The sequence below is a fragment of the Chrysemys picta genome, chromosome 5 (assembly GCF_011386835.1).
Source record: "Chrysemys picta bellii isolate R12L10 chromosome 5, ASM1138683v2, whole genome shotgun sequence".
NCBI lineage: Eukaryota > Metazoa > Chordata > Testudines > Emydidae > Chrysemys > Chrysemys picta.
Window position 1 is genome coordinate 13,342,118 of NC_088795.1, and position 27,918 is coordinate 13,370,035.

A 27,918-nucleotide genomic window follows, 5' to 3' on the forward strand; every position below is an offset into this window, starting at 1 on the left:
TAAGGAACAATGTATTTACACTGGCAGTATGCTGTATGGAATTGGGAGTAAAAAATTAGTCACCAGGGGATAATGTGTTGTGGTGATGGCCCATTCAGGCAGGAGAGAGTTGTCACCCCAGCCTGTTTGGCTGGTGATGCAGTGCAAGGCTCAATTGTTTACCCTTGCACAATACTAGGACTTTTGATGAGAAGCCATTGGAGGCCACTTCAAACAATCAGAACCACTTGGAGATTAAAAAAAGGAACTTTACAACAAGACTGGGGTTGGCCCTGTCTGTGAATAGAAAATAAAGGCTGCTTTTAGTATAATACAGAGGCGGGCAAAGCTCTCTGTATCCATTCACTGAGGAAACCCATTCTGGAGCAGGGACGTTTTCATGAAAGCTTGAATCCTGGTTCTTGGGGAACCAACCATTTCTGGGAGGAAAACCTTCTTTATGAGATAAGAAAGGTAATTATTAGTGTAGACCCAGGTTTACCTTTTATGGTTTTGTTTTCTGTTGTAGCCATTTGTTTCCACCACTTTCTCTGATTTCTAATTAAACCTTTAGTCTTTCTTAAATAAACCTACTTTTGTTTTATTTTAAGTGCTCGAGTAGGCTGTGTCAGGGGCTGGATATCACAGGGGAATGTTTCAAAGGGACTTGAAGACTGGGATGCACCTCTTGTTAACCTGCAAGCCAAAGACCTAGCCCAGAGGAGAGTGCTTGAAAGGCTGGTAGTGTTAGGGAGCTAACTCCCAGCCATGCCCAAGCAAGACTCCCTCATGCTGAAAGCAGGGTAACAAGGAGACTCCCATTCCTGGGTACCCCGAGAACCCTCACAATATTATTATCCCCTGTTCAGTTAGAGTCCTGTGTTGTGGTGATCACACATTCTAATGGATGAGAACAAGCAGAAATAATTATGTTGGTCGGAAAATATCACTGAGTATTCTCATGGGCTTTCTGTGTTTCTCTTCCCACAGCTCCTATGACTGTCTCCTTGATGACCCCTTTGAACATGATTGGCCCAAACTTCCTGAACTGCCAGGAATCAATTATTCCATGGATGAACAATGCCGCTTTGATTTTGGTGTTGGTTACAAAATGTGCACAGCGGTATGTCTGCAGCGGTTGTTCTAAAGATTAAAAACATTTTATCTAGTTGCTTTCACCCTTTTCAGTAGTCATAATTTTTTTTGAGGGATGCAAGAGGCTGAGTGTATTGAAACAGTGTAAAGGTGCGAAGTGCCAGTAAAATATGTATCCAGACTCATTTAGGATCATTCCGGGGTTTCATGAAAATGTAGGAGCCTATAATGCATAGTTTTACCAAAATTGATAGTAATTCTCATGGAGGAACATCAGTGTGGTGTGTTTAAATAGTGATTAGTATTGTAGTCAACTTCGTTTTAACCAGTGAAATGGTTTAGTGAAATGTGATGATGGTTAATGCCCTGATTGTTGCTATGAACAGTATCAATAACATGATTGTTAATTTCATTTAATAAATGTCTTGGTCTTGTTAATACATTTCAGTTTCGAACCTTTGACCCATGTAAGCAGCTGTGGTGTAGCCATCCAGATAATCCATACTTCTGTAAAACTAAGAAAGGGCCTCCACTCGATGGCACAGAATGTGCCCCAGGGAAAGTGAGTATATTATGTTTTCAGTATCTTTTTATTTTAAAATGTCAGGATAGATCTCGTTTGGGGGCTTAATCCCAGAAGTTCCTGACTTCAGTGGGAAGAATGAGGCCAAGGTCATGAAGGAGGAGGAACTATACAATGTGCACGGTTCAGGGCTCATCTTAGAAGCAAGTCAGAGTGTGGTGTACTTTACGAAACGGTGTTGGAAGCCAGACGATCAAAACTCAGCCTTAGAGCTAACCTTGCATCAGTGCCATCTTGTGGGCTTTGCGTTACGTTTTTGGAGTCGTTTCATCTGAAAACTGCCCAGAAAGTAGCAGTGGGAAACCACTGTATCAGACTTTGCCCTTACTCTAGGATTGAAGTAGTTACTCTTAAACGCTTGGTGCTTGCGGTCCAGACATCCTGTGGCTAACGCACTACTAATGTGCCTGGATTAACTGTTTTTCTTTTAATATCTCCAGTGGTGGGTCCCTGCTTTTAACTGTGATTTTTAATTAGCAGCTAACATACCTATACATGTTTGGTTAGCAAATTCTGTGTACTTTGAGATACAGAGAAGCTGCTTATGCCATCCAAATTTGCCATAGCCAACAGCAAAAAGTGCACTGTTGGATGACTAACCCTCTATCTGAGTGTAAATGGACATTAGAAACGGTACAGTATGAGCAAAAGGTCCTACGCTGCTCTTTGGCACTGTATCTTGCACACACAAAAATTAAAAGGTGCTGAATGGAGGCAGGCTGGGATTGAGCCAAAAAGAAACAAACAAAGAGCAATCAGGTTAATTAAGGGCTGGATTGTATCCAGCGTTACGTGCTGGAGGAAACACTGGAATGGGTTACCTAGGGAGGGGGTGGAATCTCCTTCCTTAGAGGTTTTTAAGGTCAGGTTTGACAAAGCCCTGGCTGGGATGATTTAGTTAGGGATTGGTCCTGCTTGGAGCAGGGGGTTGGACTAGATGACCTCCTGAGGTCCCTTCCAACCCTGATATGCTATGATTCTAAGCAAGCGTACAGCGCACGCACACTGCCCCGCACTGCCTACCTGTACTGTGCGTCACAGCACAAAGGGTGAGCAGCCTCCACGGGTCTGCTACTCCCCTCCTCCTCAACCCTGTTCCTCCACCAGAGAATTGTGAGTCTGAGGCCTAGTCTGTACCTAGGGCAGTGCATCTACAAGCTGCCGTTTACTATGGGTGATACAGTAAAATCTAGCCCTGAGCATTGTTTGTAATGTTACTGTAATTCCACTTTTTTATTTCTCGCCCGGTTCTCCTCAGTGGTGCTATAAAGGTCACTGTATGTGGAAGAATGCTAACCAGCTGAAACAGGATGGCAACTGGGGATCCTGGACAAAGTTTGGCTCCTGCTCACGGACCTGTGGTACCGGCGTTCGCTTCAGAACACGCCAGTGCAACAATCCAATGTAAGTCTGGAAGTCTCTAATGAACTGGCATTTCCCATTGGTCTGGAGTTTTTATAGGTGTAGGATGCAACTTGAATGACATTTACACTGGGCAAAGGGATTGCCACAGTTCTGCAGTGCAGCGGTTTTACGGCACATGGGGTGGTGGACACCTGCAGATTGGGCACACAGGGACACCGCACACCTGAACTCGGGGGAGCTGGGCTCCATGCCAGTTCTGCACACAAGACAGTGGGTGGAGCATTGTGGGGAGGGCATAGGGAGTGACCGGGTTGTGGCTACTGGGTCAGAGATTACCTGGAGCTTTGTACAGAGGGTGTGCAGGGGGGGTGGCGCTTCTGCTATTCCAGTGATTTGTACGGGCACCATAGAGGGGTTATAAAGCTACAACAGACCCCATGCAAAGAACTGGACGTTTTATTCCATTGACTCTAACCCCCCTGCAGCCGGACTCTCTGCGGGGGGCTGGGAGGATGGGATCATCTTTGGAGAATTCTAGAATTTCCAGAAACCTCTGCCGAAAACATCTATATGATATTAGGAAATGTGAAAGAGTGGAGAGAAGGTGGAGTATTGCATCTACAGCCTGAAAGACCTATTCTTAGATGACACCTAATGCAAGAATTTTCTCTGTGTTTCAGTGACATTATCTGATTATAAATCAACCATTACCGGTGCGCACACACCATTGCATCTGAAAAAGTTCCTGCTCAGGCATGCACATGGGCCGACTGGATGTCTAGTTACCCGATCAGCGCACACACATGTTGCTTTGCAAGTGCAAATGCATAGCTTTGCAATTTATTTGTTCTCCCAGTGTTTTTACAAGCTCACCCATTCCACCTGCCTTTTTGACAATTTGGCCCTGAAAAATAAGATTAACCCTTTATTGTAGGAAGGTCCTCTGCTCTTGCTGTAGCTGTTTTTCACTAGTGCATTCCATCAGAAAATCTCCACTCCTGATGTTCAAGGATTTTAAAAGCCTTTTAATCTTTTTCCCCCCTTAGGCCAGTCAATGGTGGTCAAGATTGCGCCAGTGTCAATTTTGAGTATCAGCTTTGCAATACAGAAGAATGTCCAAAGCACTTTGAGGACTTCCGAGCACAGCAGTGTCAGCAGCGTAATTCCCATTTCGAACATCAGAAGAGCAAACACCACTGGCTGCCCTATGAGCACCCTGATGGTAAGTTACACTTTTGTGTTTAAATCCCATCGCCTGCAGGGATCTCGTTCTGCTGTACAGCACATGGGGATTTGAAGGTGGTGTTGGGACGCTGCCACTTCCAGAAATAAGAAGTGTTTAAAATGCAAGGAGGTGAGAATAAAAAGAGGAAAAATGATGGTCCAGAATGAAGTGATGATGGGTGCAACCACACCAATACTGCTGTAACCCCCCAACCTACCCCCACCTTTCCCCTTGGTATGGATTTGATTCTGCACAGTGCTGAAGGCTCTGAGCTCCTGCTGTGCGAGCCAGTGGGAATTGATTGCACTCAGCACAAGCCTGGTTAGGGTTAGGGCGTAACAAGGCTCTGCTCAGATGCTGGAGGGCTCTTCCTAGCACGGATGTGCCTCCCTCCCTCCCATCTACAGGAGAGTGACAGGTTGTCTAACCATTGCTGCTGCTCTCATCCACTGCAGCTAAAATTAACAAATGTGCTGTCCTAATGGCACTGCTTTAACATCTCTTCAGTATTTTTTCCACTTTTCTATACTCCTCCAACCGAAGCCTAGCAGACCTTGTCTATTATTAACACCAGTTAATCTTTCCCCTTTTGGTTAACTATAGTGAACAATGGCAGATGCAAATATAAATATTGGATTGTCAGATCAGCAAAAGGTACCACAGAACTTTCTGGGTTGCTGTCAAAATTGCTCTCATTTTGTTCTATATGTTTTATCTCATAGAATACAGTTTTATAGTATTTTTAATATGAAATTAGATGGCATGATCTAGAAATGTGGTTTGGGCTGGGGGTTTCAAAGGAACCTAAGGGAGTTAGGTGCTCTTTTGAAAATCCTGGCCCAGCAATATCTTATTCTGACCCTGGCTTTCAGTTAGGATCAGAGCGGATAGCTGCTTTTGGAATAGTTTCAGGCCCAGTTCTGTGCAATCCTTTCAAAGGGAGTTGATTTCCATGAGAATTGAGGGTGCGTAGCCTCTCAAAGGACTAGGAACATTACGCATTTGAAAGCTAATAATAATAATAATTAGTGTACCTCCAGTGGAGAATTGAGCACCAAGCATCTGAATTCAGGCACAAGGTTTCACAACTAAGGCTCCTTTTTATTTATACCATACAGCATTCCTGTTGTTACTGATTTAAAACTTTGTGGGGTTTGGTTGTTTTCTAAAGCATGTTTGGGTTATTGAAATACACACAGTTAACACTATTTCCCTGTTATTCAGCCAACAAAAGATGCCACTTATACTGCCAGTCCAAAGAAACTGGAGACATTGCTTATATGAAACAACTGGCACATGACGGGACTCGCTGTTCTTATAAAGATCCATACAGCATTTGTGTGCGTGGAGAGTGTGTGGTGAGTGACATTTACTTCTGGTGGTTTTGCTGATTATCCAACAATGCTGTACACTCATAATTAGAGCTGGCCTAATACTGTAGTATTCAGCAAACAGCATATGAACATGAAACGTTCACCAAATCATATTTTCCAGCATCCCCCAATTTTAATTAAAATCATAGTTATACTACAGGTTTATTTCTTACAAATACTGTCATTGTCTAAATAATTCTTTTTAAACCAGTTGCTTCTACTGCTTTTTTGATATTTTTCTGTGTAATAACAGCTTAATTGATCACTGTCCTCTTCAAAGATGTTAAGGGCTCTTATGAAGAGGACAGAGACCAATTAATCACCATGTCCACTAAAGGTAGGACAAGAAGTAATGGGCTTAATCTGCAGTAAGGGAGATTTAGGTTAGATATTAGGAAAAATTTTCTAACTCTCAGGGCAGTTAAGCTCTGGAATAGGCTTCCAAGGGAGGTTGTGGAATCCCATCATTGAAGGTTTTTAAGAGCATGTTGGACAAACATCTGTCAAGATTTACTTGGTCCCACCAGATTGTAGGGGCTGGACTTGAGGACCTCTTGATGTCCCTTCCAGCTCTGTGTTTCTATGATTCTAAGTGAAAATAAATTCTGAATTTCTCTGTTGCCTGTTCCTTTTTTTACAATCCCTAAATGTAATCAATACAGGAATCAGTTCAGAGCTGTCACTGTGTTATTCAATCGCAGTCTTTCAAGTATTTTTATATTTAATTACATCAATTGTTGGGTGAACTTTCCTTTCCACTGTGATATTTATAATGGGCGGAAAAAATGCTCCTCTTACTCTCCTCTCTGCAGAAAGTGGGCTGTGACAAGGAAATTGGTTCCAACAAAGTTGAAGATAAATGTGGGGTCTGCGGTGGAGATAACTCTCATTGCCGAACGGTCAAAGGGACCTTTACCCGAACTCCCAAAAAGCCCGGTAGGCTGAGCACTTTCATGCACCCAGATATATTCCATCTTGTCATTAGTGTTTATGAATATAGACTGGTTAGAAAAATGTATCCTCACCTGCTTAAACAAAGTTGCAAGACTGTATACAAAAACAGTAAGTTCTTTGACAACAAAATACATATATTTTAAAAACACTAAATATTAATTATTTTTGTTTTTTGAAGGACCTGTTAAGACAGCTTGGCTAAACTAGAATATCTAATATCCCTGTGTAGAGCATATGTAGTTTTTCAGTCAGTCATACGATGGCTCTAATCAGTGGTAAAAATGATTTTTGCTAAACAAAAATAACCTGTAAGGCTAATAGTGTGACATGGAAAAAAGATCAAGTCCCTGGCTAGCAGATTTAGGGCCAGATCATTGCCAGCTGTTGGGCCTGCTTCTCAGTTACACTAACACCCCTTTACGCTGCTCTGGCAGCATAAAGGGGGGTATAGGTATAATCATCCATGCTTTAGCACCTCTTTACCCTCTTAGCGGTCTTAGTGTATGAGAGAATCAGGCCCAAATGATTTCAGTAGTAGAGGATTGGGACCTTAATGTGACATGTGTTTTAGCATGTTAAGTCTGAACATTTATTCAGGGATGAAAAACACCATTTAATGAGTAATATTTATTGTATTCAATGTGACTTTTGCACTTGTTTCCCCCAGAACACTCTATTACACACATTTCCCTCTAACCTCTCTAAAGAAAACCATTTTAAAAAAACTGGGCGGGCTTATATTTTTTCACAAGCTTCTCTAATGGCATGTGTACAAATCTAGAGGTCTGTCAATACGTGTGTGTTTGGTATCAAGCTGGCTTTGTGTAGTAAACTCCCAAATTACAATGCTTTGGCCAAGGGGAAAAAAATGAATACAATCAAAATTCCCATGCCCATTTTTGTGTGGGAAGTGAAGTAATTCTGAATTGAATGTGCTAGTTTTCAGTGGCACCTTCATCTTTTTTGTAATTTTTGGGCTATGTTTAAAGACAGCGGATTGAGACAAAGGGGAGTGTGTGTATGGTAATGATCAATTAGCTGAACAGAAAAGATGTCAAGGTTGAGACACACTCCCCTTAATAAAATAGGCCAAATTCAGTCCTCTAATACTCATGCCTGATACCAAAGCCAGTGGGAGCTGTACTTATCTAAGTGCATTTAAATGAGACCGCCACTTTACTGGGATGTTTCATAACATAAAGATAGCAAATGGTAATGACTACGGCACAAATGAGTCAGTATTACCAAACGCTCAGCTGTACGTAGATGCATCAAGTCAGTTCCAAGCGGTTCAGTTCTTTTTGTAACCAGGTGTTAAAAATGGGAGTGAAATTGTAAGCTCCAACCATAAAGTTACCAAATTAAAGATTAAAAGAGGAAACGTTCTATGAGTAACAAGGAAATGAAGGGACTATTAGTTTTATTCCTGTATATTATGCAACACGTTGTTTGCCATTTTAAGGCTTTTCAAACTGTTTATATTTTAGTAAAATGAAGTAAGACCTCTTCTTTTAGTGGTAAGCCCTGCCCATCCCTTCCTGGTCAGAGAGAAGCCTCACGGGGATCTGTATCCTAAGCATGCCATGGAGCACAGCTGTGCAAGGGTTGGCTGAGGGGTTTGGGAAGGAGCAGGGAGGAAGCTGAAGGAGGGGGAGGAGTAGTGTATCTGGGTCTGAATTTGCATAGGTGTAAATGTTGTTAAGTGACACCGGTGACGCTGTGCCAGATTTGCCCCAGCGTCCGTGCTTGCAGAATTTGGTCAATAGCTAGACAGCCCACTTAAAATTAGATGACAATAAGCTAGTGTGTGTGGCAGTAAAATGGGACAAGGATTCCACTGCAGAATATTTATAAACTATCCCCATCCATTTGGAATATTCTCATTGCTATCTGTTCTCCAGACCAATGGAGAGGCAAGACAGTGGGTTTTTTTAAACAAATGATGAGTTAATAAAGCACCTAACAAAACACATGCTATTTAAAAATGTGATTGTTTTCTCCACCTCTTTTGCTGGCTGGGATGAATCAAGCCAAGACAGATTATGTGGGGAAATAAATCTTTGTGTAAGGTATTGACATAGGGAATATACATACACTGACCGAATACACGTGTGTATTGAAATGGGATGGAAGACAGCACGTTGGAGCCATATAAGAAACCCTCTCTATTTCTGGAATCAGCAGTAGTTCATGATTTCTGACACAGTTAAGTTCTTAATAATCAGAAATAGAGATGGTCAAAAATGTTCCCAATTTTTTCATTTAAAAACTTACTTTTCTGTGGCATCGGTATGATTTGTGTGAGAAAGCATAAACAGTCTTCCAGATGTCAAACTCAAATGTCTTGTGGGTGATCAATGTTGTTAAGAGGCTGTTTGGAAAAGGCAGCTAATTATTCAACTCCAAACTGGTGTTTCAATGCTAGCATAACATCTATTGCTTTACAGTAATTGTGGCAATATAGTCATTAAAAGACTAATTAAACTCTTCCAACAGGGAAACATTTAAGCAAGAGGTGCCAAAGAGAATTCAAGTTGCTGGAAAATGAAATCTGCAAGTATCCAACTTAAAATCACCTACCTGATTTTTTCATTCAAACTTAGGCTCACTTTCATTGACTATTAAAATTTGCTGGATATTTCTAACAATATTTTAAATGCATTTTGAACTTCAGCACATACTGTAACCATGTAATTTATATTCTGCATTTGTAAAATGCACCTGGCTGACATTATAGTCAATGAAACAGCAAGACTCAGTTCCCAGAACACTAATTAAAGACATTCTATTTAAGGGAAGACAAGAGGAGCATTCACTTTGCCCAAAGGAGCTCGCAATATTTCCCTCTCTGAAACAAGGGAGTCTAGAAATATTCTGGGTAAGTTTCTCCTGGTTGCAGAAAGATGGGCATCCATGACAACCGCAATACTCTTGCTACGGTTCTCATTTCCAGCTAGTCACTTACACATATTGTAAGAACAGGCAAAGCTTTGTTTCATATGCTTGATCACTGATAAGTAAAAGGATTGGTATATTCTGCTTGTGCAGATTAGTATAAATCAGTCATCCATCAGCCTATAGTGTTAATTTATATATTCATAGCTCTTCATTTTCTTCACCCGTTTTCCAAGTATCTGTGGTATGCTACAGATACATGAACCAAGAGCACGGGTGGAACTTTGGTCCAAAAGTCCCGATTGTTAAACTTGAATTGTTAAGCTTTTATTTGCTCAGTGCAAATAAGAACTCAACTCCTTCCCCATCTTTTCTACAATGATTCTATAGTAGGACTGGAGTTTATATACTTTATTTGGAAACATAGCATATCAGCGTGAGCAAGAGAGAGATTTACTTATATGGCATATTTTATAAACATGGATACATTTTAGGGATATGCTGTATGTTACCACTAAGAAGATTTTCTTGGTTAAATGTACGTGCATCAAGACAAGTGTACCATTTAAAGTTGTTCAAACTCTCAGTCAAATTGTAGGCAAAGAAATATGAAAATACTATGTATTAAAACATTGACTGGCTGACATTTTTAAACATGATAAAATTTGTTCACCTTCAGTTCTTATAAACATGTTTTCATTTGAACCTGGTGCAACATAACTTCTTGATCATGGGTAGAGAAAAAAATGGCCATAACTTTTATTGTTTTTTCCCCCTTGGTGGAAAGCTGAGAATATTACTCTTCCTGCTGAAACACTGTCCTAAACAATTCACTTGGGGTTAGATTTAATTAGGAATTCTAGTTTAGAACATCAATGATCATTTTGGAAAGAATTTTTAACTCTAAGTATCAGGTAGCATACCAATAAGGGAGGAATTGCACCAGTTTAAATTAAGGTGTGATTTTTAAATTGACCGAAGACCACTTTACTTCTGTATGAGTGTGTCTACACTGGGATTAACATGCTTTAATCTACGCATTTTCAATTCTCATCTTGAGATGCAGTCCCATTTGAAACAGGGCTATATTAATGTGAACTAGGCACCTTTTAGAGTGTGCTAGCGGGCTCTGCCTGGGGCAATTTAGAGTGCTTTACAAGTCACACCGCTTTGGTGCATTTTGCCCTGCCAGGTAGACAAACTCTTTAAAGTTTCACAGAGTTAAGCAAATACACGAAACCTGAACACCTCATAGTCCATTAAGTCGTAAGGCTGAAAGGTGACAAAGAAAAGCAATCAGAAAGGCCTGTTTTAATTCTGAGAAACATAGGAAACACAAATTTTTGCCTGAATTTGTTAATTGTTATGGTCTGAAAACAACATAACAAAGTAAGTGGCTAAGGTTTGTAACAGTCTTTTTTTCCCTAAAAGAGAAAAAAGTGCAAGACACACTAATCAAATCCGTTACAAACCTACCTGAAGCTGCTTGTAGGTTAATGGATACCCTCCTCTGCAAGTCGAAGCTCGATAATATAGTGCCCTACTAACCATCGCTATTACTTTTTGTTTTCTTCTTTACTTTCTTCAATGACTACTACACATGCCAAAGGGTACCTTAAGATGTTTGATATCCCCCCGGGTGCTAGACATGTGTTTATCCAAGAAGACGAGGCTTCTCCTCACATTCTTGGTAAGTGTTTCTCGCCTCAGGTTTGGCCCTTGTGCATGAAAGCTAATGTCAAACAATTGGGCATGCATTGGAGAACCTGAGAAATGAGAGAACCATCAAATTAATTGTGTTTATTGCACGGTAAGACAACAACAAGCTAAAGGCTTTGCTGGCTTCCTTGTGTATTGACAAGTGCATTCACAAGGCTGAATCCTACTGTACAAACTTAGTAATTATGTTTGTTTCTCATCTGAATTTTCTAGAAACTCAGACTGATCCTGATCACACTGAAAGTGGATTATTAGTAAATTTAAAGGGACACTGTCAGGCTAAAAAGTATATAGGATATTACTATATTAATATAATTTAGTACACTTATAAATTTCTTACCTACGGTGGGTTGTAAGCAACACCTTATGTCGTTACATGGAAAGAAATCTTAACTCAAATATTTTTGCTGTTGGTTTACATTTACATTTCTCTTGGACAATGAACAAGACTACCAATTCAACTTTTGTTTCAAGTCATTTTTGTCTAGTCACTTGCCCCTTTTTCATGCACTAGGGAACTGATCCAAAGGCCCAGTTAAGTTAATGGCAGAATTTTCCATTGACTTCAGTGGTTTCTGGAGTGGGTTCTAACACAGTGCTGCAATGGCCAGGTTGCAAACATTGCAGGGAAGGTTTTGTTTTAAAAAAAATAATAATTTTGCATTGGAATAAAGCAAAAACGGGAACATTTCTGTTGGTTTTCGGGCTTGTGAAAGCTTATTTGTAGAAACCTTAAATTTTGGATCAGCTGTGACCTGACCATGTACCTTTTCAATACAGAGCTACTCTGCCTTTATAGTAAATAGGCTCCATAGAGCTAATAAATACATGATGCATGGCTTTTGCATTTTATTTACTGTAGTCATGATAATTTACAAGATTTTTCTCTATTTTTATGTCCTAGTTTTGTTGTGTGGTTAGAAAAATGATTTGTCTTTTTCTCTCTGATTAGTTTTTAAACTCTAAACAACTAATGATTTGTAAGTGATACACTTCCAGGATAACAATAACATCCACATCATGATTCACGTCTCACTCTAGGAAACTAACGTATCTCCCAAAGTGCATGAATATCTTAGCTGTTTGTTATCAGATGTTTTATTGTGTCATCTGTTCTCCGTTACCTTGTAATGGTGGTTCGATTGTTGCACCTTTTTTCTAATCCTTGAACCCCAGAATCAGACGGAAAGTGTTTGTAAAGTCAGCATGTGTGGGTAGAATATAAGTATACAAAAGAAAACAACCTTTCAAAAAGTAATATTGACTTTTCCTTTCTAGTAATCACTGTGCTGCAAAACCCAAAGATTTCACAACCATGGCACTACAAAGACGTATAATGTTACTATTATGCTAACATGCCCTACAATGCCCAAAATACTTGTTTAGGCCACCTCCAAAACTTTCTAATAGGATTGGCCATTTTAAAGGTTTGGCTTGAGTCTAGAATTAAGCCAAAGTTTATGTAAAATAAAATGTATATCTACATCTATCTAACTTCATCTGATCCACCTGCATTAGGAGATACAGATATTGGCAGTATATACATTGGTCAATCTGTCTCCTCAGACTGTAGTTTGGTGGCAGTAAGAGTTTAATGTAGCAATTGCAGCTTTGGGTATAGCTTCCAGTCCCTGAGCTGATGGAGTTGTAGCACTTGCCAAAGGTGATCTGCTTTAGATCCTTGAAAGGAGTATCATCCATTCCCTGAGCACGGATTTATGATGCGTTTTTGGCAAAGCCTCTACTCTTTGGGTTGGAGGAGGCGGCATGCTAGAGAGAGATGGGTTCAGGAGTGTTGAATGGAAGAGACAGGACTTTAGTATTTTTGGATTAGTAATAGCAAAATCTCCTCAATTCCCAAGGACCCGCTGCAAAACGCAACATTTAAAATAGTAAGCAAAAAGAGATCTTTGAACAGGGCTTTATAGAATGCTACTTGTCTCATTTCATGTGAACCCCAATGACTGCAGATTACATGACAAGAAGCACAATTGCCACTGTTTTCGATTCCTTTTAGCCATTAAGAACCAGGCTACTGGACACTATATTCTGAACAGGAAAGGGGAGGAGGCCAAGTCACGGTCCTTCATTGAACTTGGTGTGGAGTGGGAATACAACATAGAAGATGACATAGAAACTCTTCATACTGATGGCCCTTTGCATGATGCTGTTGTTATATTGGTAGGTTATGTCAAGGGCTTGTTTTTTTATTATTATTGTTGTTTGTGTGTGGCCAAACTACTTATTTTTATTAAAACAATGTTAAATCTTATAGTGGGATAAGTCTGTAATCTCTTGGAAAATGCGCATGCGTGTAAAGTTTTTTTGAGAGAGCTGATGAGCAGAAGCTCGGCCCACACTAGCAGAAAGAGTAGTTTTACTGACATTCACTTTCAGAGGTAGTGTGCAATGTCCACACTACTACGTCACCATTTATTCATACAACAGTAACGAGCTAACCATACGCCTAGTACAGTGCTGGCTGACATCAAGGGTCATTGGATCAGGTCCTATATTAGTCAGAACCATGTTTGGGACCAGCCCCTCCCCCAAGCAGAATAGGAATGTGACCACGCAGCATAGCCAGTCTATCCAGCTCCGTGTAGTTCAGCAATCCAGAACTAGGAAGGGTCAGTATTTGGTCTTATGTAAACTCTCCCAGTTTAGGCTCATTAGAGGCATATTTTTCTATGTTGATCTTACTAATTTTTGTACTAAATTTGAAGGTAAAGATCAATAAAGATTTTCAACTACTAAGCACCGCCTACATTTCCAGATATTGGTTTGTTGACCCAGAAAAGAATAAATATGTGCTCCATTTCTACTGGATCTTTTATAGGTCATTCCTCAAGAGAACGACACAAGATCTAGCCTGACTTACAAATACATCATTCATGAGGATTCAGTACCCACTGTCAACAGTAACAACATTCTTCAGGATGAAATAGATACTTTTGAGTGGGCTTTGAAGAGCTGGTCCCAGTGCTCCAAACCTTGTGCTGGAGGTAAACAGCGATGCAGCAGCTTCTAGTGATTCATATTAAATTAGGAGGAAGAAAAAGAGTTGTGGGTTGCCCAAGTTGAAACACTTGAAATGTCTGGTTTTTGGAAAGTGTTGCACTCTATCCTGTGAAAGTGTCTAAATTGGGCACCAAAAAACTGCTGGTACCCAAAATCAGCTAGTCACTTTTGGAAATGTAGATCTTGATGTTTATTTCAATGCAGTATGAACTTTCTGTGGCATTTGTGGTACTCCTGACCGTTCGAATGGGAAGTATCATAAATGTCACAGTAACTTGAATTACTACAGTGTGGCCTAGTGGATAGTTCCCTGGACTGAGACTCAAGAAACCTGGATGCTGTTCCCAGGTCAGCCACTCACCTGCTGTGTGAACTTGGGTAAGTCCTTTCTGTGCCTCAGTTTCCCTTCGGTAAAATTCTATTGCCTGAGTGGTTCAGGTGGTCAGAATTTGATGATTGTAATGGTTCCTTCTGGCCTTAATCTATGCAAATAATAGCATCATTATCGCTATAGTATACTGTAGAGTTACTCCAGATAATTCTGAATTTTATATCCCCAAACCATTTTGTGCTTCACATTGTAACAAACGACAATAGTATTTAAATATAATGTAAATGTCGTTTGGACGGATAATCATAAAATAGTCCACAAACGTGTTTAAACAGAAGTGTTTAAGAAGGGGCAGGACATTGTTACTAATTTTCACACAAAGTTACTTTCTGAAATATTTTCAAGGTTTCCAATACACGAAATATGGGTGCCGAAGGAAAAGTGATAACAAAATGGTTCACCGCAGCTTCTGTGAAGCCAGCAAAAAACCAAAGCCTATTCGTAGAATGTGCAATCTGCAGGAATGCACACAGCCACTGTAAGTATGGATGGATGAAATGTGGGTCTCAAATGAGAGTTCATGGTTCTAAGAAATGGTCAGAGGGAAAAGAGGAGAATAAAGACCATGGACTTCAAGAAAGCAGACTTTAGCAAACGCAGAAAATTGGTAGGGAAGATCCTGTGGGACGCAAGTTTAAGGGGGAAAAAAAGCGCTCAGGAGAGTTGGCAATTTTTTTAAAGACATCATTAAGGGCACAAGAGCAAACTATCCCAACGTGTAGGATAGATAGGAAGTATGGTAAGAAACAAGCCTGGCTTAACCAGGAGATTTTGTTGAAGGAGAGAATACATTTATAAAGTTTACAGATACCATCAAGCTGGGAGGGGTTGCAAGTGCTTTGGAGGCTAGGATTAGAATGCGAAATGGTCTGAAATAAATAGGAAGAAATTCAGTAAAAGTAGTACACTGAGGTAGGAATAATCAGTTGGACAAATACAAAATGGGAAATGACTGCCTAGGAAGGAGTACTGCAGAAAAGAATCTGCGGATTTTACTGGATCACAAAATTATATACGAGTCAAGAATGTAAGACTTGCGCGCACACACACAAAAAAGCAAACATCTTTCTGGGATATATTGGCAGGAATGTTGTAAACAAGACATGAAAAGTAATTCTTCCACTCTACTCAGCACTGATTAGGCCTCAACTGGAATATTGTGTCCAGTTCTGGGCACCACACTTTGGGAAAGATGTGAACAAATTGAAGAAAGTCTAGAGGAGAGCAACAAAAATTATTAAAGGTCTAAAAAACATGACCTCCAGGGAAAGATTAAACAAACCCAGTTTTTTTCAGTCTGGAGAAGAGAAGACTGAGCGGGGACATGAGAACACTCTTCAGATACATAAAAGGTTGTTATAAAGAGGAGGGCGATAAATTGTTCTCTGTAACCACTGATGATAGGACAAGATGTAATGGTCTTCACTTGTAGCAAAGGAGACAGTAGGAAAAATTTCTTAACTGTCAGGGTGGTTAAGCACTGAAATAAATTGCCTAGAGAGGTTGTGGAATCTCCATCATTGGAGATTTTTAAGAACTGGTTAGACAAACACCTGTCAGGACGATCTAGACCAGGGGTCCCCAATGCGGTGCCTGCGGATGCCATGGCGCCCGCCAGGGCATCTAAGTGCACCCACGTACTGGCCGGCAGATGATGGAGGTAGAAGCTTGCCCAGGCCCAGCTCAGGGGCCTGGGGACTGCTGCTGGGATACAGCAGGTTGTTTCCATCTCATGGCAGGTTTTCTGCCAAGAATTTGATGGTTGTTTCATTTCAGTTGTTAGTGGACACTTGTCACTAATGGGGCGTGCTCAGTACAGAGGCTAAAGGATGAATAGGCACAGAGTTTAAACTACCCTCTTCCATTTAGAGGTGCTCCCTTGAAGTCCAGATTAAGAAAAATTAGTGGGGAAGCCTTGGAAAGCTTTATTCTGGATGAAATTCCCCTCAGTGGCACTGCCTGGGGTTAAATGGGATTTATGTGGTACAGAGATCTTGTGCTTACTGGCTGACAATGGGTGAGTTGCATCCTCTGTGCATAGACAGATGCATGCAGTCTACCTTGCTGGCAGTTTCATTTCTTTCATGAGCACTTGGAAAAATGAAATTAGACTTGGCAGCACTCATTTCTCTGTTGCTCAGAGTACAATAATGGGTGTGTTAACTCTGATGGAAAAGTCCCATAGAATTTATCTAAAACGAAATGTCCAATAGAAAGCAGCAGTAGGTAGAACAGAATTATGCTCCTGCTGTAGAATTCCAAAGGTTGGTTTTAACAATTCTATATAAAGATTCTCTATTAAATTCGATTGGATTTTTCCATAAGAGCTGCTTAGTATTCCAATGTATGCCCCTGAGGCAATGTGACTTGTATGTAAGTCAAGCAGAGCAGAATTTAAACAATCCCTAGTTGGTTACTGTACAGTGCAGTAGATAAATGTATGATGGCACTTTTATTTTTAACCCCCTCAGTTGGGTAGCAGATGAATGGGAATACTGCACAAAAACCTGTGGGAGTTCTGGTTACCACATCCGTACTGTGCGCTGCATTCAACCTCTTCACGACGGCGCAAACCGTTCGGTCCATATCAAGTACTGTAGTGGGGATCGCCCTGAGAGCCGCAGGCCATGTAACAGAACGCCATGCCCTGCGCAGTGGAAAGCTGGACCCTGGGCTGAGGTAGGCAAGCAGTATTCTACTATGGACCATATATCTTTGGAGCTGACAGACATTTCCTTAGCAGCAAATGAACAGCTGTACCTTTGCCAGTACCATGTGCCTGCACTGTCTTTGGGGTTAAGGGCCTCTGGCTGCAACTTTATTGAACTTCAGAGTCTTAAATAGTGACCTGGAAGCCCACAGGCTTTGAGGTCTCCATAACCCTGGAAAGCAAAAGGGCTCTCACTCCTCCTGGAATTAACAAAAAAAATCAAGATGTCAAAGCCTGCAAACCTAGGTGAAAAATTTCATTATGAATTTTCATGGGAAAAAAAAAGTTCTCCAACTTCTCAGCAATGCTTTTGAGACAGCAGAAGTTTTTAGTTGCTTTTTGCCTGCAGCAAGACTTTCTGGAAGTTTTTGGTTTATAAAGAAACAACTGAGCCCTGTAGATAACGGCTGTAGCAATAATCTTGATCTTTGACTTTTCCGTGCTCGTGTCAGTGTTACTGTTCCCTTCATACTTTGTACCGAACGGAGGTTAGATTTCTGCTGGAAATAGATGCCTGGGAAGGGAATGCCCCCTTACCCTCTTTGTGGACTTCCCACATTGAGACTCATAGTATGAGGAGGAGGAGGCCTGGTAGTAAGGGTGCCAACTAGGAGCTCAGGAGATCTGGGTTCAAGTCCCTGCTCTGCCACAGATTTCCTGTCTGACCTTGGGCAAATCACTTAGTCTCTCTGTGCTTCTGTTCCCCATCTGTGCAATGGGGATAATAGAACTGCCCTACATTACAGGTTGTGAGATGCTCAGATTCTACAGTAATGAGGGCCAAATAAGTACCATAGATACATATAGCAACCTCTATGGGCTGCTACTCCCCCCTCGCCTGTATGTTGGGAGGAGTGGTTAAGTGGGGCAAGGAACAAGGGGGAGTTATGTCTCCTCCCCCACCTCCCAGCATAGTAGCTAGCACAGATGGGGAAGAAAGCTGTGCTAAGTAGAAGTCTGGTACAAGTTATTTTCTCCCAGAGCAAGGGGGAAACCAAAAATCAAATTGACTCGCTCCGAGAATCACAATTTGGCCCCGGTCTCCTCCTTTGGCAGTGCAGCTCTGTGCTGCCTCATACCCCAGCCCTTAATGCTTGGATTTTCAGAACAGACAAAAACTACTAGCAAAATTCAAAATATGTGACAATAAAAAAATTAAACATTATAGGAAAGGAGGAACACCCCACTCTGCCCAACTGCTGCCCCCGAGGCAAATGTCAACCTCTACAAAAACTCCTCTCAAAAAGGAATTTACAGCAGACCCCGAAGGTCACCCGTATCAGACTATTCCAGACGATGTCGCCTTTGTGACATACCTGTAAGATAATTGCATGTTGCTGGGGCCAGGCATAACGTAGTAAAATACCTTGTATCTGTTCTGTAGTGTTCTGTGTCCTGTGGGGAAGGAACTCAGTCCAGGCAGGTCACATGCCGTGCTGGTGACCTGTGTGATGGAGAAAAACCTGAATCAGTGCGGGTTTGTAAGCTTGCTCCCTGTAATGGTAAGTAAACTTCCTGAATAACTGCACTGGCAATGGGAGCAACAATTCCTGTTTCAGTGTAGGATGCCCACTTACTACAGAAGGGGGCATATGCAGACAGATGCCAGGGCCAGATCTCATTCTTTTAGGATTAACTGAAAAAACAAAACAAGAAGATGATGATCTTTGAAGTTCTAACAGAGCTTTAATTTCACAGCTATGTTTTCTGGGCTACTGTGTACACTACATTGCCTTTGGAGACAAGATGCAGTACAAGTACTGCAAATAGATGAATAATTTTGTAAATACCTCGCTTATACAGTGTGGTGGTGCTACAAACTGATATGAGCACCTTGCCTTTCAATTGTCTCATGCTACAAAATATATCCTGTGCTTTAGACCAGAATTTTTTTCCTGCTATCTCACTTTTTAATCCTGTACATAATAACAGTTCAACTGTGAAACTGACCATATGGAAAAAACATGGCTGAGATCTTCAGTAACCAGTGTCTAAAGTCCACTTCTAGCCTCCTCAACAAGTTTGGCCTAATTTGCAAAAATGTTGAGCACTCTCATCTCTTGTTAACTTCAGAGAGAGTTACAGGTGCTCAATGACTCTGAAAATCAGGCTCCTCTCTGAAGGTGCCTAAATATTGAGTTTAAAAATTTTGACCTAAGTTCCATTTACAGAATCTTTAGCACTGATAACCCAGAAAGAATCCTGCTTTAAACACTAGGGGGAAGCAGAGCTTTAGCTACTCTACAGAGAAGCAGTATTACAATTCTTCCCTATCTTAAGGGAAAGATATTTCTTTATGAAGTAACTTTTTTTCTTTAAAGACTGAGACTTCCAAAATAAAAGAATGAAGCTTTGATCCTGTAAATTCTTAAGCATGTGCTTAAACTTACACAAGAGTAGTCCCAGTGACTTCTTAAACATGTGAGTAACTGCAGCGTAGGGGGCCACATTTCTGTTTCTGAAGTGGATCATTTAAAGTGTAAGAGTCAGACATGCAAGCGTGGAGGCGAAAAGCTTTGTATTCTAAGGGGAGGTGGAGATCGACATGTTACCATTTTGGGAGAGTACCTGGATTTGTGATTATAGATTTACGTAATGTAGGCTGGGATTTTCAAAGGCACTGAAGTGAGTTAGGTGTCAAAGGGATTTGGGCATCTCACTTCCTTTGAACATTCCAGCCATTTATTTCAAATACAACCCAGCATTGTAACCATTGAGAAACCAGTAGCAGCAGAATGAGGATCAGCACCTACATTTCTGCCCTGGCCTAGTCTCTAAAATCCCAGAGGAGATGTCAGGCCAGGAAATTTGTATAATCCGAATATTTCTTCTCAAAATATTATGTAAGGTGAAGCCATAGAAGCCTCCAGGAACCTCTCAGAGTTAAATCCCCTGAACAGTAATAAGAGGGTGCAACATTTCTAGGCTGTAAAGTTTCCCTGCAGGATGATTACTTCTTATTTCTATTGTTACGGTGCATCTCCATGATGAAATCTGATCCATCAGAGACAGTTAATCATCACAGCCTTATAAATTATTGAACCTCCACCACAGTATGATATCCTGATTTATGTATACAATACAGTGCTTGGGAGAATTAAATCCCAAAGTTGAACTTCACTTCTGTGCAGATCCCCAGCACAAGGCCTATGTGTTACGTAAGTCCCCATAAATGGGCTTATGTGGGACTTGAACGGCCCCTGTAGTGACCATCTGTGCAGGGGTGAAATTCACCCCATCTTAAAGTTCTTTATGTTTTGATTTTATAAATGTTTAAAATACACCATCACTCAGGTGTCTGAGTATATGAAGCATGTCTGGGTTAGTCACTGGGAGGCTTACAAATCCCTAGATTGATGCTCCAGGTAGAATAGACAAACAAAAACTTAACTAGCAAAGAAAGCTATAGGGCAGTGTTACATTTTTAAGCAGCAGATCTACACTAAACACTGAGCTATAGGAAGATATTATACAGTGTTAGGGCATATATAATTTATATGCAGCCAAATCATGCCCTTCTGTAGCAAAAGTGAAGCAGCTGGTATAGATTCTGTTCCTCAGCCCTGCGTGTGCTGCATTTCTCTGAGTGCCCAGGAATGTAGTCTGCCTGTGTACCCAGCTCAAAAATGTGGACCATAATTTTTACTAGGGGGAAGATTTTCAAAGGTTCAAAATGGAGTTAAGTGCCCAATTTCCATTCAGCCATAGTAGGTAGTTCTCATTATTCCTCTGGGTCAAATATTCAAATAGAATCTCTGCTTGCCACTCCAGTTCTAAATATGGTTTACAAATCATTATATAGCTATGTTTCTGTGCACTACAGTTATTTTATAATAGAATGTGATACTCTTTATACTCCTGCCATTTGATATATTGAATTATGTAAATATCAGATAATTCCATCAAAATTAAAATTGGAGTAGTCGCCTTTTTCTGAGCATTAAAAACTCTTGCCTTCAGAGGGTTCCCTTCAAGATTTTTTGGTGTAACATAGAAAACTTACCATTTTGTTTACACACCTAAGTGCTATATGTAACACATTTTGATTTATCTTCCTCTGTATTTCATAATTTAAGACATCTGCAATCAACTTTCTCCTTTCAGGGTCTTTAAATACCCTATGGCCTATTTCTGAGTTTAGTTAGATTTTCCTGTGGGAACACTGTCTGCAAGTACTGTACAAACTTTGAGTATTATATATACTGTGACAATGCTGCCTTTTCACTGATCTGCAGCATACCTGTAGCATTCCCAATAAGACTTCTATGGTAATTGTTAGGCTCTACTAAAAGTATCCTATAGTAGCGATAAAGATTCCTTAGAGAGCCGATATGCTTTCTCACGTCTTCCTCCCCTAGTTACCATGAAACAAATAAAATGTGAAAAGGAGAATTTTTACCATGAAAACCAGCAGAAGGATACAACAGCCTATATACTGAATAAGAAATGGTTGACTAGGTGGTGCAGAATTAACCTAGAAAGTAAAAGAAAGGGACTACGTGAGTACACAGCACAAAGATTGTACTTATTTCACTGGAAGTAGATAAGTACAAAATCAAATCTTTGCACTATACCATGGATGTGATAAATTCAAGCCCTCTAAAACCTACATCAGTGACATCAGCTGTCAGAAATTGGAACAGATCAAGTGCATTGTCTGCAGCTAAAAAACAAATTAATTGCTTGGTACTTTTTGATGTATTTGGCAACTTCTTCAAGGGTATCTGTGGAACTTGCACTTAAACTAGATGTAAATAAGTGCATAAATTATAAATGTATTCTTAACATAAACTTTGCTATATTTTCCAAAACAAGTGCTTTTAATAATATGGAAGCACAAGCTGTTTAGTGTAGCATACATAGATCAATAATTACTTGTGTACATGCAAAGATTTGTGTTTTGACTTTAGTGTTCTAGTTTGAATTATGAAGAAGGTCTTTTAATTTCCCATGCTGATGTCCTCCTCAAAATTTTTTTACAGAGGCATGATGCTGCTTCACAGACAGGGTTATTGTTCACTGCTAGAATTGCAGATTTAACAGTAGGTTTGCCTGGAAGCAAGGAAGTTTTTATCAAGGAAGGATGTCAGGATTGGGCCTAGTGAATAATGAAAATGCTAATATTGGCACAATTTGTCAATGGCATGACTTCGTATAAGCTGGCTCCTCAGCTGTTGTAAGTGTGGGCAGACCAGAACTGGAGTCAATGGAACTAAACTAATTTACAAGCCAGCTGAGAAGCTGGCCCACAGTTTGTATTTTTAATTTAAATATGGCTGTTCAGCACCCTGTTGACATGAGGGGAGGTAACTTCCACAGGCTCATGAAAAAATACCGCAGTGCAGCCAGCAAATTTAAGTAGTGATTGTATACCCCAGCTGTTGCTTATTAAAACGCCAACTACATAAATACTAACTACGACTGTCAGACCAAAAGCTAACACGCCTTTTTGATAGTTTGGTTTTTAATTTTATCTTTGTCACCTCTCTAGCTTATAATTATGCCTTCTGCTATTTAAACAAAATCTGTCGCTACCATTTCAAATACACTACAGCACATCAGAAGCAGTCTGTTAACGTACACTGTGTGCTGGTAACACTCACAACATTGGAATTGTCGTTTAGGGCACCAAGCAACTCATTTGTCTCCATTAAAATAGTTCACAAGAGTGAACAATAGGAAGTTTGTAAGTTCTCAGCCTCAGGGGATCCAATCCTGCAAGGTGCTGGACTCCTCCTGCTGAGTGCCCTCATTGTGAAGTCAGTGGGAGCTGAAGATGCTTGGCACCCTGCAGGCTTAGACCCAGTGAGCTGCACCCAGGCTTATATGGTGTTCCATTGAAGCCAGTGGATGCCGAGGGTCTATAATTCTCAATGCAGGATTGTGGCTTCCAGTGCCTATTCAGCAGTGTGTAATTCAAATCATTTTTCTGGCTACAGAGGACAACATTTTATAATATCAGCATGGTAAAAAGGCTGGAATTTCACAGCACACCTACACGTAAGCTAAATATTAATGCGATCAATGCCTATGAAATTCTGAGTTATTATATATCAATTCAGTACAGTAGAAATTACCCATGTGTTAGACTGATATATGGGGGGAGGGGGCAGAATTACCCATCTCCTTATTTTTGAGCTCCCCAAGGAGTACTGTTAATTTCAAATTCCTAGGGCCAAATTCTGCCCTGCTATCCATCTCTTATGTTCAGAGATTTGCCAGAGGCATAAGCCAAGGAAGAATTTGGCTCCTACCCCTAGACAGGACAAACATTTTAAAAGGTTAATTAATGGTCGCATTTCGGCTCAGCTTAACAGAATTACTGAGCTGCTTGTACCTTGATATGGTTGATGATGCCAGACTGCAACATTTAATACCTCTCAGGATTAGTCCCAGGTCTGCAAACGCTGAAGCACATGCTTAACGTTCTTTGAATTCAGTTGGATTATTCACACTCAAAAAGCGCATACGAGTTTCCAGGATCAGGGTCTTAGATTGAGATTGCTTGCTAACAGCCAAAACAAAAAATGACCTCCACTAATTTCAAACCATCATGCGATTTTTGTCCAGTGTATCTACAGCCTCTACACTTTTAGTTAAATAATCCTGTTCTGTTGATAAGATATCTCATGCATGCTCAAAGGAAAACTGGCATCTTGTCTGAGCCCTCCCAGGAACGTACGTCCCATGCACCAACCCTAGAGGAAACGTATGTCTGGTAAAAGATTGCTTGGGTTATCAGTTATGTTTAGGTCACTGAAACCTCAAAACCATGGTTCATTTAACTGCCAACAATTTTTTTTAAAGAACACCTGAAAAGAATCTTTCAGAGATACTACCTGGGATTTCCTTTCCTTCAAGAGAGAGTCCATTCTGGGCCCAGTCTTGTTGACAGAGGGCAAAACCAGAAGGGATCATTTCAAGTCTAATTATGATGATGTGTAGGACTGCATCTGCTAGGGTGTGGAAGAGCTGCCAAATTTTATACACTAGCATATTCTGCATGTACTGGATCTGGTCTTCCCCAAGAATGGGTCATACTTTTCTTCATGCAGAGAGATCTGTTTCCTGCGCAAGGGAGCCAACACTTTCAAAGGTGTCCTGTGATTTTGGCCCCTCAGTTTGTGGGTACCCAACTAGAGACCCTTTAAAGGGCCCGATTCTCAGAGGGCAGGTGTTGAACACTTTCCGAGAATCAGGTCCCCCTCCAGCAGCTCAGATTGGGCCCCCGGTCATCAGGCACTTTTCAAAATGTAGGCTTTGGCCTCTGAACTTTCGAAAGGCTGCCCTGCATGCTTTCCCCAGGTTTACAGTCAATATTGTGCTTGTTTTGCAGATGAGCCCTGCCTGAGAGACAAGTCAATATTTTGTCAAATGGAAGTGCTCGCACGCTATTGCTCCATCCCTGCCTATAACAAGCTGTGCTGTGAATCTTGCAGCAAGCGCAGCAGCACCCTCCCGCCTCCTGACCTTACTGAAGCTGCTGAAACCAAAGAGGAAGTGATGTTCCATCCTAGTGACCTACCTAGGGCCTTGGCGATGCCGACATCTTTAGTACCTCAGCACGCAGATGTCGCTGATGAGAACAGAAGTTCTGTAGGCAGGATGCCTCCTAGGGAAGAGGACATAGATGTACCTGTTTCTACATCAAATAGTAAGTCCAAAGGTGCTGAGTTACCCCAGAGGAGAGCTTACCAAGCAGGAAGTCAGACTTCTAGGCTGATTGCAATGCCATATCAGTCACCTACCAAGACTGGCAATCTGTCCCCATAATGCATCAGCCTTGGCAGCCATTGTCCCCAGGGTAGCAGTTAACAACACTTCTGCAGGTGCTCTTTCTCCAGCTAGAACCTCAAGGAAAAATAAGAAGCATGTTGAAAAGAGACGTGCTTTGAGATCATCCACGGTGGAAAGATAAAAGTGAATGCAAAAAGGAGGATAGTAACAGAAATCTTTTGTTCAGGACACCATGGTGCATGCGGCTTTCCAGAAGCAGAACTCTCTACAGGTCATTTTAGTTGTAAATAAAAAACAAAGTGCTGGTTCACTTTCTAGTTGCTGCCATCCTCCTACACTTCATTATCTGGTTAGCTTGAATGCATGGGAGGAAAGCACCAAAGAATATTCACATCAATGAAAGAAAGTTGCCGAGTGTGGTGGTCATTCTCTAGTATAGGAAAAGTGGCCAGAGCCTATTTTGCACATCAGCTAATTGTTTTTATTTTTAAAAGATCACATGTGGGGGCGGGGGGAACACCACCACCAGAAGAGGTACCAAAAGTTTACACTTTTACAAAATATTTTTGCAGTGGAACAACAGAATCCATAAGACTTGTATTGCTAATTTATCTATATAAACAAATATTGTATGAGCAAATTTTCAGCTGTTATGTATATACTGTATATTGCAGAAAAAATCAGTATTATTTTTAAGAGTTTTGTGCTGTCAAACAATTGTTTACCTATGTTACATTTCTGGACATTTACTAGGTGCCTGCCATTGAGTACTGCCTTCCTTACATTCCAGGAGTTAATTTTCAAAGCAGCATTTTAATTAAAAGAGGAGCTCCATTTTAATATAGATTACAGCTACTGACCTTAGGAAGATCTTTATTTTTAATATCAACAATGTGATGCTTTCTTTTTGGGGGGAGAGGGGGAACTGCCATCTTACTGGTCCAAACCTACTCCTCACCTACCAATTAAAAAATCTGTTCAGCAGCATAACAATTTTAATCACAGGTAGAAGAAACTGACGAAACGTGCCAGTGAAATCAATGCTAACACCCCTACCCTCTACGTAGCAGGCATTGTTTAGGTCTAGAACTAGCAGTGTCTTCTCTGAATTCTCCTTTTGCCTAAGAGGGACAGACTAGTGTACTAAGTGAGAAAAGTAACTCTGTATATGTTATAAGTACTGTACTGTTCACAAGACAAATGTGAGTTGTGTTTTCTGGATGAGCTGTTTGCTTCTGAATCTGAAAGAGCATCACAGAGCTAGAGTAGGCACTAATAAGTAGTAGCTGTGGCAAGATTTAAAATGGATGTTTTTCCTGATTAAAGCATTGATTTAAAGGCAAGAGAGATATTTATTTTTCAGCATGGTTCACCTTGAAATCTCCACAACCACAATGCATCTGACTGCAATAATTGCTAGTAATTTATGTCAATAACCATCTTTCTCAGTTCATCCAGTCATGCTCTCTCCTGCGTGTTGCTGTAAAGTACTTGTATATAGGATTGAGAACTAAAGATATTTATTAAAAGTTGAATTCTTGATAGTATTTTATGTACGAAATATTTACACTAACAGCAGTGACTTTTTCGCCAAGATAAAATAGAGATGTAATTAGATACATGTACATGCTATATCATATGCATAGAACAGAAATTGAAGCTAACTAAACTACTGTAGATGAATTGTTGGTCTAATTTCTTTTTTAAAAAAATCTTAAAGCCATTGTCAATTACAAACATCTTTAGGTTTTTAAATAGTTTGCTAAAGTTTGATGTGCAATTTTTGTCCTGTCTGAGCAAACTGTTTAATAAAACAGTGAATTTGTAGCATTAAAAACACTATGAAATATATTAGGACTCCATGGATCACATTTTGGAAACAGACTAAGAAATGTGTGTAGTAATTTTGTGGGATTGCTGAGATGACGTTAGAATGCAAATCTCTTTCAGGAAACCCTAATGTCAACTAGAATGTAAGTAAATTAACCCTCAAAAGAGAATAGGATCACGGCTGTCTTGCATTATGATGTTTGTAATCTAATCCACTGAAGTATTGACTCGATGCCTCTAAAGAATTGCTGCTACTTTTATGCAAGGCTTTTGAAGGTCTAAAGAAATTAGCATTATATAGATTGTGTACAGACAATCCCTGAGACTCAAACAGACCAATAGGATATGTATTTGCTTCCTTGGAATTCCCCAGAAGTCAAATTCTCTCTCTCTTTATCTTTCACATATATACAATATGGATGTAGATACTCCTTGTACCTTTTTGCTTTCTTTTCTACCAAGCTAATTTCTCTTTCATTAAAGTGTACACTACTGATACTGTTTGTTGTATTGGGGAGCACCTAGCAATAAAAACTTTAACATGCCACTCTGTACTGTGGTTTGGTTTTTGGCTTAAGCTTCCTCCCCACAAAGTGGAGGCAGATTTACTTCCTTATCAAGCTCTTTGTCTTCTTGTAAAATACAAATTTGAACTTATTTTATTTAAATCTATTAAAAAAACACAGCCAGCCTCCTGGGCTACCTTGAACTAGACAGCAATCACAAAAGATGTCAGGCCAGATCCTCTCCAGTCCCAAGATCCGCTCATCAGAGGAGGGAACGAGGCTGCGTGTGGCTCCCTGACTCTATAGGTCAACAGGAACCAGCCCCTATGCAAGTTAGAGGAGCCTAGTCTTAAGTAGCCAGGTATGGTCTCTAAGGGTACAGCTGCACTGCAAAAAAAGACCCACTGCAGCATGTCTCAGAACCTGGATCAACTGAGTTGAGCTTGTTTTACAGAGCTGAAAATAGCGTGGGCTTAGGCTGGAAACCTACCCGGCCCCCCTTGCTGGGTTTCAGAGCTCTGACACCAAACATCAC

The 27,918-nt window shown here is 40.5% G+C and overlaps 1 protein-coding gene across 1 annotated transcript in view; it reads left to right on the top strand.

The window, feature by feature from the left end:
• ADAMTS3 (ADAM metallopeptidase with thrombospondin type 1 motif 3) overlaps nt 1-27,422 on the top strand; it is a 187,404-nt gene extending 159,982 nt beyond the window's left edge. Inside the window, 14 exon segments of the mRNA XM_008171812.4 lie at nt 970-1,102; nt 1,523-1,636; nt 2,916-3,061; nt 4,069-4,244; nt 5,472-5,605; nt 6,433-6,556; nt 11,079-11,159; nt 13,206-13,369; nt 14,028-14,193; nt 14,946-15,078; nt 17,072-17,279; nt 18,695-18,812; nt 24,647-25,077; nt 25,079-27,422. Of these exon segments, the coding sequence (XP_008170034.4) occupies nt 970-1,102; nt 1,523-1,636; nt 2,916-3,061; nt 4,069-4,244; nt 5,472-5,605; nt 6,433-6,556; nt 11,079-11,159; nt 13,206-13,369; nt 14,028-14,193; nt 14,946-15,078; nt 17,072-17,279; nt 18,695-18,812; nt 24,647-25,077; nt 25,079-25,228 (2,278 nt within the window). The 3' untranslated portion in view covers nt 25,229-27,422.
• The last annotated feature ends 496 nt before the right edge of the window (nt 27,423-27,918 follow it).